At 35.0% G+C, this 12106-nt stretch overlaps 1 protein-coding gene across 1 annotated transcript in view; it reads left to right on the forward strand.

The window, feature by feature from the left end:
- LOC107745051 (PQ-loop repeat-containing protein 1-like) overlaps positions 1 to 12106 on the forward strand; it is a 43925-nt gene that overhangs the window by 18486 nt on the left and 13333 nt on the right. Inside the window, exon 4 of the mRNA XM_016558881.1 lies at positions 8545 to 8761. Within this exon, the coding sequence (XP_016414367.1) occupies positions 8545 to 8761 (217 nt within the window). The remainder of the gene's footprint in view (positions 1 to 8544; positions 8762 to 12106) is intronic.

Raw genomic sequence — 12106 nt, forward strand, 5'->3', positions numbered from 1 at the left:
CGAGATACAACTATTTGAAACTCTGGAATCTGAGGGTGCAAAAAAATCAAAATATTGAGAAAATCGCCTTTAAAGTTGTCCAAATGAAGTTCTTAGCAATGCATATCACTAATCAAAAATTAAGTTTTAATATATTTACAGTAGGAAATTTACAAAATATCTTCATGGAACTTGATTTTTACTGGCATGAAAGAAAAATCTATTATTTTGACCCATACAATGTATTTTTGGCTATTGCTACAAATATACCCCAGCAACTTAAGACTGGTTTTGTGCTCCAGGGTCACATTTATCAAATTGCATGACTTCTTGGGAAGAGGTGTGCCATTACCATATATTCAATAACCTGCTCAAAATATCTGTGCAGAAAATGAGCAAAAAATCTTACAGACTTACATTTGAAGGGGCAACCTGAGCTGTATATAGAGACCAGAATATCATAGAGACTTGTATGTGACTTGTTCTTATAAGCAGCCACTGATAGCAGCATGGCAAAAGCACTCAAAACACCTCAGCAGCCAAACTGCAGCATCCTAACATCTGTATAGCAACGTCCCGGACAACACCCAGTCATTTAGCTGAATTTTGCTTGTAAAAAGTGTCTAAGGTATGGCTGTTTAGTTGCACTAAAGCTTTGTATATTTGGCCAGCTTGCCCAAGAATACACTAAAATCAGTGGCAGGAATGTCACAGTATATTTCCAGCGCTCTGCTGTGTTTGGTGTAGTATCTGTGTTTTGCAGTTAGGACTGTGGGTGTGAGCTGAAAAAGAGGACGAGCTTGGTGGGGTTGCTGTTTAAAAGCCGTGGCAGTCTGTTCCCACACACTGCCCCGCTGGCAGCAGCGATACGCACATGCACAGCAGTGTAAAACTGTGCCACGACGCTCAATACACGCCATACAGTGTGGCACACGCACAACTGCCGCTTTGATCCGGCCCTTTCCACACGCACAGCCTCCAGCGCTACACGGCCCTTTACCTGAGCCCTCTGCACAAACACACACACACACACACACACACACATATACAGTACTGCATCTGTGTGTGTGCGTGCACAAGGCTTTCAGTGCATTCAGAGATTCTTATTATTTGCAGCATTACACCTACAACAGGCAAAAAAAAAAGCACACTCTTTTTTTGTTTTTTTTTGATCTTTTGTTTTTTTATGCATTAAAATGCAATTCGTGCATCCATTGACTTGAACACAATCCTTCTATGAAGAAGAAAGAAGAAGCGGAGCGTCATGACTGTGTGTCAAGGTCAATAAATCTCTTAAAATATGAGATAATTTGACCTTTTTATGACAAGGCAGAGTTCATGTTGTAAAATGTCAGTGTGAAATAGTAATTTGTGATGTAAAAATGAAAAGCTGATATTGGTTCAGGTAATGTTACTAAAATGTCATGCATTTCAACTTCCCCCAAATGTAGCATTTATGAAATAATGAGACATGATTATACATGATTGTAATACTTGATGAATACATGATATTGTTTGAAAACAAAACAAAACTGATGTTAAGGGCAAAGCATGATTACTTCATATTGTAAAAAGTGATGTTGTTGGGTTGTAAAATGTCATGTGGTTCAACTCCTCAAAAACGTAGTCATATTTATAAAATAAGAAATGATATTTGTAAAAAATTCTGAAATTAGTTCAGGCTAAATTAGTTCAAATTATAAAATGTCATTTTGTTCAGATGTAAAATGTCATGTGGTTTGACTCCTCAAATATACATGATATACATGATAATACATGATATTTGTAAAAAAAAAAATTTTTTTTAATTAGTTCACAGACTAAAATGTCACGTGGTTTGAGTCCTCAAAAACATATCAATATTTATGAGATAGTAATAAAATACTGATATTTGTTCAGGTAAAGTTAGTTGACAGAGTATAATGTCATGTGGATCAACTTCTCAAAAACTTGAAATGAAAAATTCAAGATATTAGTAAAAAAAAAAAAATTTCAGATTTGTTTATTTGTAAAATGTCTCCCCTTGACTCCCCAAAAACTTGATATTTATGAAATAGTAATACATGATGTGTGAACTGATATTATTGCTGATATTATTTCAGGCAAAGTTGGTTCATAGTATAAAATGTGATGTCTGCTTGTAAAATATCATGTGGTTTGACTCCGTAATGTAATGATGTTTATAAAATAAAAAAATCATCTCATTTGTAAAAAAAATAAAAAATAAAATAAATAAATAAATCTGTCGTTCCATCCTGACGGATGACAGCCGTGACCGCGAGCTAAGTGGAATCCCGGAAAATAACCCGTGGAACTTTGACCAAAGAGAGAACAGTTTACTCGCGCGTGACTTGTATTAACAAATCTGGTCCGTTTAGAAACTTTGCCGTGTGAAAACAAAGCAATCGATCTACAGGTGTGAAAGCACCCTTAATCACACCTCTTTGATCCAGTTAGTTCCCAGTGGATAAAATCAAGTTTCTATTCAACATCAGCATTCCATGTTGAATATCCCTCAGTGTTTCTCTTGAAAGTCCGTCACGTCACAGTAGTTGTAGGAGTCGAGCGCTGGTGTCTCGGAGCGTCTGCCGTGTGTTGCTGTCTCATGGCCGTCCCGTTGCGTCTCAGCCCCGCTGTAGGTGTTGCTGGTTTCTTCCAGGTTGCTGCTGTTATCAGTGAGTTCCAGACGATCCTGTTCCCTTCAGTGATGCCTGCCACATGGAAAGCTATTTACAGGCCCATAATTCCTTACATACACAAGTGCTGTATAGTCAGCGATGGGGCGAGAGACAGTGATGCTCTCTTTATATTAAGGCATGGGACTGGAGAAGGTGTAGCATGACAGACGTGATACAGACACAGAGCACATGGCGCAATTTGAAGGAAGTCTATAAATATCCTGCCAAAGGCTTCCCTTTGAAAAGACGAGCAGCTTCCTGTGAAAGGACCGTGTGAAATGGTCAGCATGAGACTGTGTGTGGTTTCTTTCAGCAGGTTTTCCTCCAGGGTGTGAATGCTCCTTACTGAGACGACATGTATAGGACATCAATAAATAATGACGTTGATGCAAAGCATTGCAAAGACTGTAACACCTGAGGAAGTGTGAAGTTTTTACATCATGCATAACTGAAATGAGAGAACTTAGTCAACATGACGTCCAAACTGACCCCATTTGTTTTCTAAATAAACTGTCCTGATCTTATTGTGCACAATTTATCAGTTCACGTTATTCCGAAGACAAATAATGTGTTGTCATCAAAAACATTTTTTTAAATGATGTCTCCTTTACTTGAAAAAAAAAAAAGCAAATTAAAAACCAAGCTAATTTAATTTTTAAAAAAAATTTAATTATTAATTAATTTAAAATGTAAGAAATTGTTTAATTTATCATTATTATTTTGTAAATGTAATTAAATTATAAATTAAATAATGACATTATTAAATTTAACATTTAATAATTTAATTTGGTTGATATAGTTTGTTTAATTTATAATTCATTTTCAATTTAATTATTAAATGTAATTACTAAAAAAATATTAATTGAATTTAATTGTATTTATAATTATTTGTTTTCAAATTTAATTCAATTAATAAATTAAATTATTATATTTAAAATGTAATCATTTCATTATTTATTTATATTTTATTTTACAAAAACCCCTATTGCACCTTTCCACCCAACCCTGTCTTCCGCTGTTCAACACACAGCTTTGGCCTTAAACTTGCACCATTACTTAAGACAGGATTTGACTACATAGCTGTTCATACAAAGCAGTATTTTTCTCTTCAGTCTACTGGTGAATTCCTCATAGTTCTGAAAGGAAGTGCTGATTCAGAAGAAGGTATTTTAAAGTCAAAGATGCGTTGGATGGACAGTTATGTTGACACTATAGTTACTGATAACTTAGTTCATCTACTATATCTGAAACACTGACTAAAGTCCTGACCAGTCTTCCAATTAAAATATCACAGAAGTCACGCTCTTGGGATCTCTGTTTTCTGTTGGAAAATGTCTTCTGCTCTTTCATAATCTTTCTGTCAAACTAGATGTTGTCTCACACAGACTCCCCCGCACCTGTCCTCTCTGTCACGCCGCAGACAAAAGCACAGGAATTGATCTGATTGTAAAATGTCATCTGAAATGCCACTGTCGTTAATTATCAATACTTCAATAAATCCGTTTGAAATGTCATAAACTGGCCCTAGTTCTCCTCCGACGGTGCGTCTGCCAGCCTCAAATCAACGGCTCTCATGTTGTCAGACTGATTTCTCCAGTGTGATAACATTTTACTGCTCAGATAACAGCTGCTTTAATCGCAGTTTCATCTCAGACCGTTACAGGTGAATCTCATGAAACCCGTCAAGAAAGAATTCAAGTGTTCGAAAATGAAGACTTTTTTTTTTTAGTACCGTTGGGACTTTTTGACACAATTTTCATGACAATTAAGTACTTTTTTTTTTTTTACTCTTTACAGTATGGTTCCATTTGTTAACAAACTTCAGCTAACATTGAGCAATACATTTGTTACAGTATTTATTAATCTTAGTTAATGTTAGTTAAAAATAGAACTGTTCGTTGCCTGTTCACACCAGCGGACGATAACTATAAAGATAAAGATAACGATAAAGATATAGTTCTAAAATCGTTCTCAATATTAAAGAATAGCAGATTCCACACCACAACTAAAGGCACAGAAACAATATCGATATCTAAAATAAAGGCACAGAGAAACGATATCGTTGGAATCACTTTCAAAACGATTTTTCTCCAGCTGATGAACGATACAAACATTGACAGCCAATCAGAATCCATCCTGCTGTAACGAGCTCGAGAATTTAAAGCGGCAGACGCACATGCGCTTCGAAATTCACTATGATTAATAAATGCTTTAGAAGTAATTTTAATTGTTAGTTTATGTTAACTAATATAGTTAACTAATGTTAACAAATGGAAACTTCATTGTAAAGTGGTACCGAATAAATATTTATTTAGTATTTGTTGTATATCCTTTTATGCTAAATTTGGTTGCACTTTATATTAAGGTGTCCTTGTTACAGTGTAATTATATATTTAAGTACTGAATAATATTAATTAAGTACATGTACTTACTATATGGTTATAGTTAGGATTAGGGTTTGTCTTAGGGTTACTTGCATGTAATTATGCATCATTTATTGTTATTATAATAGTAAGTATATGTAACGTGTAACAAGGACACCTTAAAATAAACTGTTACCCTAAATGTAATAGAAAATAATTGTGGTATGGTAATTAATAATAATGAGAGTCATCACTGAGAATAATGAAAAAAATATATATTTTTTTCATTATGAGAACTGTAATTGTCAATGTAAAAATCGACTTAATTGTCTTAAAATATAATTTCCTTAACCTGTTGCACAATCTGCTTTCTGTCATCTGATTGATAGTTTGTAACTTTTTTAGCAAGTAAAAGAAGATACCTTTTAGTATGATTGTAAAACGTCCCCCTTCAGGTCGTGGACCATGTGTCTTTTTCTGTGAAATCTTTTACAGATTATAAATTAAACATAAAAATAATGGTTGTACTTTAGTCCTTGTCCACATATACATACTATGTGTTTATTATATTGATTACAATAACTGGATAATAACTATTTATTAATCCTGAACTTTGACTTTAACTTTGGCTTCAAGATGACACTTACTGGACTGAAGCTACTTAGGTTTACTTGATTATCCAGACATTATTTTTATAAAAATCATGATAAATCATGTTGTGTTGCATCGCATTATATGTTTTGCCTAATAAAATAAAATGTAAAACATTTTATTTAATTTATAATTTTTAAACTATAAAATATGTATAGTATGTATAGTACTATTAGTATGTATAGTATAATTTTTTTAACTATAAAAAATGTATAGTAATGTAATTAAATTTATTAAATTTAATTATTTATTTAAAATGTTATTAAAATGTTGTTTTATTTATTTAAAACTCAACTTAATTTCATTTAAAAACTAAACTAATAATTATGAATTAAATTAAATTTATAAACTATTTAAAAGAAGTTAAATTACATTTGATGTAATTGATTACATTTATTTGATAAATGTAATTAATTTAATTTAAAGACTAATAATTATGAATGAAGTTATAAAATAAAATCATAACTAAGCCTTTAAATATCATTTTAATTAGAAATATTATTGGGAGATATTGAGTGACAACTGATATTTATATCCATTTTATGTTATGAAAATCTCATTGATTTTTATATACAAACTATCAGAATTTTATCTTAAATGTAAATATCAGTAACTGCACGAAATTGCATGTTTTTGCTCAATTTGGGACTCTGAATAAAATTGAGTTGCTTTTTCTCTTACTGTGAGCCATTAAAAGCCTGACGTGTCAAATATGAAGACACAAACACAAACTTTTGTCTTTACTTTTTTTTTAAGATTATGTCTAAAGGCTTGATTAAACTATTCCATCTTTTTTCTGACTAATATTTCATTTGTCAGTTTTTGCAGTGTTTATGAATGCAGTCACGTTTACTTTTGCATGACAAAATTCTGCGACGTGAAAACTAGTCTTCTCAGTGGACTTCTGGTTGCAAAGAAGTTTCCCATTGACTTCTAGTTTATTGAATTTTGGCACAAGAGTTTGTCATGTTGATCAATAGGAAGCAGCTTGTTTTGGCAGCGTTCTCTTTGTGGGCAGTGCTATATACATCGCCGCTACGGTTAGCGATTTGTTCAAATTTTGTTCAAAAAGGACTTTAGCAAACAGCGCAAGTAATGGAGCAAACAAAGATTGCAGTTACTGAGGCAGAGTTTTGGATGTAAAACGCTCTACCCAAACAAACAGATTACCCAAACACACTTGTATCTAAGCTGTGCCGCCCCCTCTTGATTGGGTTTTGTGAGGACAGCTGGCATCCGAAGAGAGAGGCGCATCAAGCTATGAATTGCTGGAATCGTGTTTTCCTAATCCAGCCCTACTTTTATTCACTGAATGTGTGTTTTTCCCGCTCCAGTCCATCTAGACCCGTCATAGCAGTGCTTTGGACTCTGTTCTTTCTCTTTCAGCTTTGTCCCACATGCCCTGACATTTTCATGACACTCTGGATGTCACTGTGGTCCTCATGCTTTGGTTTTGGCCTCTGCTTGTACTTTGTTGCTTCGACATTTCCAGTGCCGCTTTATGAGAGTAACCGTTGTTGAAGCTCCCAGCGTGCTTTGATTAGATATGCTCTTCTCGTCCACCGACGGATGGGCGGAGAGCTGACTTACAGGCTTATGAGTTCTCAGAGTTCAGCCTCCATCGACACGAGGCCAAAATAATTGGCGAAAGTGGATTATTTTAGGTCAGAATCCAGTCAGACTCATCCCTGCTGAGAGGCTTGTGTGCTGGGAACTGGATGATCATGAAAAAAGGACTTCTTCGAGGGGGTCTTACAGTCTTAGAACTGGTTTTACTTTAGGACCCAGATTTCACTCCGGATGTGTGGTCACCCAACACAGTACCGAAACTGCAGATCGTAACAAATTAAATTTTGACGGTTTCATGCTCTCGGCAGCCAATAATTCATTGCACAAAACCCATTGCTGTCAGGAAAAACCATGTGTAAGGCACGTCTCTTAGCTTGTGTGGTTTTGTCAATTGTTCAGTTTCCACAAAAATATGAAGCAGCACAACTGTTTTTAAAAATGATAATAAATGAGAAATGTTTCTTTAGCAGCAATCAGCATATTAGAATGATTTCTGACGGATCATGTGACACTGAAGACTGGAGTAATGATGCTGAAAATTCAGCTTTGACTCATAGGAATAAATTACATTTTAAAGTATATTGTAAACAGTTATTTTAAATTGTAATCATATTTCACGATATTTCTGTTTTTACTGTATTTTTGATCATATAAATGCAGCTTTGGTGAACATAAGAGACTTATTTCAAAATCATTGTAACCAACCCCACACTTTTGAATGGTGTAATTATTGAATTGTTTGTTTATTTATTTTGGCTATTTTTGTTTATTTTTTGTTTGTTTGCATTTAGCATTGTTTTTTTCCCTGCTGGCTGATCCTGTCAGAGCATGGCTGCAAACCATTGTCTTAAGAGGGTCTGTGGTCTGAACTTGATGATCTGACATTGATTTAACCCTTCATCCCTACTAATACATTCCTTTGAATAATCATGCATACTGTATATATGTCCAATGTTTCAGTGTTCTATGAAATATATTGTTGAAAGAAAGAATTTGATAAAGACTGGCAGTCAAAATGATCAAAATTTAACTCACTACTTTACATTGTAGCAAAGTGTCATTTCTTCAGTGTTGTCACATGAAAAGATATAATAAAATATTTACAAAAATGTGAGGGGTGTACTCACTTCTGTGAGATACTGTATATATAAAATTTTTAAATAAAAAAATTAGTCTATTTTGAGAATACTGCCTTTCAGACCTCAAAATGTTCTCCTAAAAGTCTTTTGGACTCCTTTCAACCAATATAAGCTGTAGTACTTTTTTTGTTTTTAATGTGTACTCTCTTTCTTTCTGAATTCTAGACTTTGATTGGAACTACTTCTGGTCTTGGAGTCATTTTGTGGATTACCTGCAGTGTGTGCTGGTGTTCACGGTGCTGGCCGTCTATGTGACGTATCTGCTACTGGACTCAGTTCTGTTCGTAGAGAGCCTGGGTTTTCTGGCCGTATTCACAGAGGCCATGCTGGGAACTCCACAGCTCTACTGCAACTACCAGAACAAATCTACTGAAGGCATGAGGTTTGTACTGCTAATGTTTTTGCTCTAAAAAGAAGGGTTCATCAAACGTTCTTCAATGGTGTTAATATTTTAACCTAGAAGTTTATTTCCCTGAAGACTACTTTTTGAAGAAAACTCGTCATCAAGGCTTTCGCCGCCAATTTTGAGCAACTGCAGCGCCTGACCTAGGCGAGTGGTCTCGTTTTGCTGTCGCTGTACTTTAATGGCACATGTGATCGCAAGGCGGCTGCAGCATCAATCAAAGTCAGACAAATTTTCTAACCAGAATGCATTGCTTTTGTCAGGTGGCAGCCAATCTTTGTGGCGCTGCATGAAGTCGAACAAGCCTATTGGTTGAACAAACTGAAAGTTTGCACCAAACGTACCCCATTGGTTGGACATATTGATTGGGTCATTCCAAACCCCAAACTCAAGCCATTAGTTAATCAAAGTGATTGGGTTGCCACAAACTCAATCCATTGGTTAGACAAAGTGATTGGGTCACTCCAAACTCACGCCATTAGTTGGACAAAGTGATTGGGTTGCCCCAAACTTAAACCATTGCTTGGACAAAGTGATTGGGTCGCCCCAAACTCAATCCATTGGTTAGACAAAGTGATTGGGTCGCCCCAAACTCAATCAATTGGTTAGACAAAGTGATTGGGTCGTCCCCAAACTCAATCCATTGGTTAGACAAAGTGATTGGGTCGCCCCAAACTCAGTCCATTGGTTAGACAATTGGGGCAAAGAGATTGTGTTGGACAAACTGATAAACTTGTTATTTTAAATTTAAGGCTCAGAGAGGGTGGAAAAGAACAAAAATAAATTGTGACTAAAACCTTCATTAACTTTATCAATGAACCTTAGTGGGAAAAATAAGTTATTTAAATTAATTATGATATGACCACCTTGACATTTTTGCTCTCACTCAATCTCTCTCTGGTGAGTGAGTCCAAAAATCTTGAATAGAGGAACATGGGAAGTGATATGTGGCAGCACAGTTACTCCTTGATGTCTGCTAGTCAGACTTCCTGCTCAGCTGGTTTATGAAATACTGTTGCTAAGCTACGGGAATCAAATATAGATACCTTAGATAATATATGTTAGCTGGTGTAGTGGACTTTTTATTTATTAATGTTTTATTTTGCTGTACATGTGATTGTATGACCATACATTAACCAAAGCACAAATTAAGTTATAAAGCACGTTCCAAAGCCAGTAACTGAATTCAAAATGGCAAATCAGACAAAAATAGTAATCGGGTAATGTTTCGCAGAGGCTGTTATATTGTATAAGATGCATTGTGTGTGAGAGAGGCGTATTATGTTGCATAACCTTTTGAGAGCTACAGTGTGTGTGCTGTAAAGACACGTCCTGTCAGTGTGACTTAGTGTGTTTGGTAGCGTCTCACACTGTGAGATGCCATCCTGTGCTCTGTTTTGCAGTATTTGAGTGTGTGTGTGTGTGTGTGTGTGAGTGTGTGTCACATGATCCTTCTGAAATCAATCTAATATGCTGATTTACTGCTCAAGAAACATTTCTAAATATTATCAGTGTTGAAACTTATTCATATTTTTTAAAGAAACCGTGATACTTTTTTTTAGGATTTCTTGATGAATAGAATGTTCAAAGGAACAGCACTTCTTAGAAATTCATTAGATGTAACATTTTAAATGTCTTTACTGTCACCTTTGATCACTTTAATGCAGTCTTGGTGAATAAAGTCAATCGTTACATCCTGCATTAAGTTAGTTTCATGTCTCTTGTATCACTGCGCACTGCGTCTTCTCACATAATAAAGTAATTTCAAACATCATAAAACAAAACCTAATAAAATAATAAAACAATTTAATCTCATGTACAATAAAACCGTTTCAAGTCTCCCTGATGTAGTTTATTGGAATCTGTTGTATTATCTTGTCGGTGTTTATTTTGTGATAATGATCGTCTGGCTGCACATCCTTCTGCTTTTTACCTGACTGCTTAACAGATAAATGCATACATGCGCAAGCGTGCTGCTGTCTCATACTTGCAACAAAATGTGCATAATCAAATGAATAAACAATTATAAAGTGATTCAAAACATGCTCAGTGACACAATCTTTGTTATGGAATACACTTGTTTGATCATACAGTTCACATTTTGAACATTCTTGTTTTGTTTTTTTTTACTTTTTTTGTTATTTTAAAGATCTGATCTAAATTATCCATCGTCTCTTTCATTATTGCTATTAAAGTCACACAAAAATGATATTTGAACTTAAAACATTTTAATATTGTACAAAACAGTCAGAACTCGAGTTGTCAACTGCATCATCAAAGAAATAGAAATCATTCCAAAAATAGAATTTCCCGTTGCTTGTCACATATCGCTGGTTAGGAATTCTAGCACAATTCAAATCTGTTCCATGACCTAGATATTAGAATTACTCTACAAATGTATATTCAAAGGTGCTGTATGTAATTTTTTCACTGTACTAAAGTCTAAAAATACCATAATATGTTTGCAGATATTTAGGAAACAATCTCAGTTCACATACATGTTTCTCAGAAAAACAATGTGTAAGGGAAAGGGTCAATGTCGCTCAAAGGGTATCATTTATGATTTTATAGGGGATTTGGAGAGAATCACTGTTTTACGGCTGATCACGGAGTCAGCCAGCGATTCATTGAACATCATTGTATAACATCAACTCTGCAATGGATATTAATATCCAAAGTATAGTGAAAACACTATTTATTAGCACAGTAACAAGATCGGCAGTTTATGACATTAACTTGTAAGCACAAAACACAAGATACTTCTCTTTTCGATATAAATAAGGCTTTATCATTCACACAAGTTGCAGGAAGAGAGAAAGTGAGAAAAGAATGAGTTTAAGAGAGTGAAAATGTGAAATCCCAAGTTTATAGCAATATGTGCAATTGCTTAGACCTGAACAACCATCAATCATTTAATTAACCCTCGCATTGAGTTCCTCAATGAGGTTAAAATTTATATTAAATGCACCAGTTCAGCTAGAATCTGGAGGTACTTGCGTTGCTTGTTTAGGGGGTTCCCTTGTTGTCTTCGTTGCAGAAAGGGGTTTCCCAAGTTTGTTTTAATTGAACTGGAAGTCCAGTTGTTGTTCGAAGTGACGTCTTGGGAAGCCAATGGTTGGCCGTTGGCTGAAGATGCAGAGTTGTGGGCTGGTTGAAGTTTTGAGGCGGTCACAGACTCGAGGGTCCTGAGTTTTTAAACCGTGCTGTTGGACACATCCCAAGTGGTGTCTTGACCAATTAGACATTGTCTTAGCTCGGTGTGTTGCTATGTTTCTCCTCCCAATACATTAATCAACATGTTATCTTATCAGTCACATGGTCCGA

This window comes from Sinocyclocheilus rhinocerous, unplaced genomic scaffold, assembly GCF_001515625.1.
Source record: "Sinocyclocheilus rhinocerous isolate Xijiao unplaced genomic scaffold, SAMN03320098_v1.1 scaffold438, whole genome shotgun sequence".
NCBI lineage: Eukaryota > Metazoa > Chordata > Actinopteri > Cypriniformes > Cyprinidae > Sinocyclocheilus > Sinocyclocheilus rhinocerous.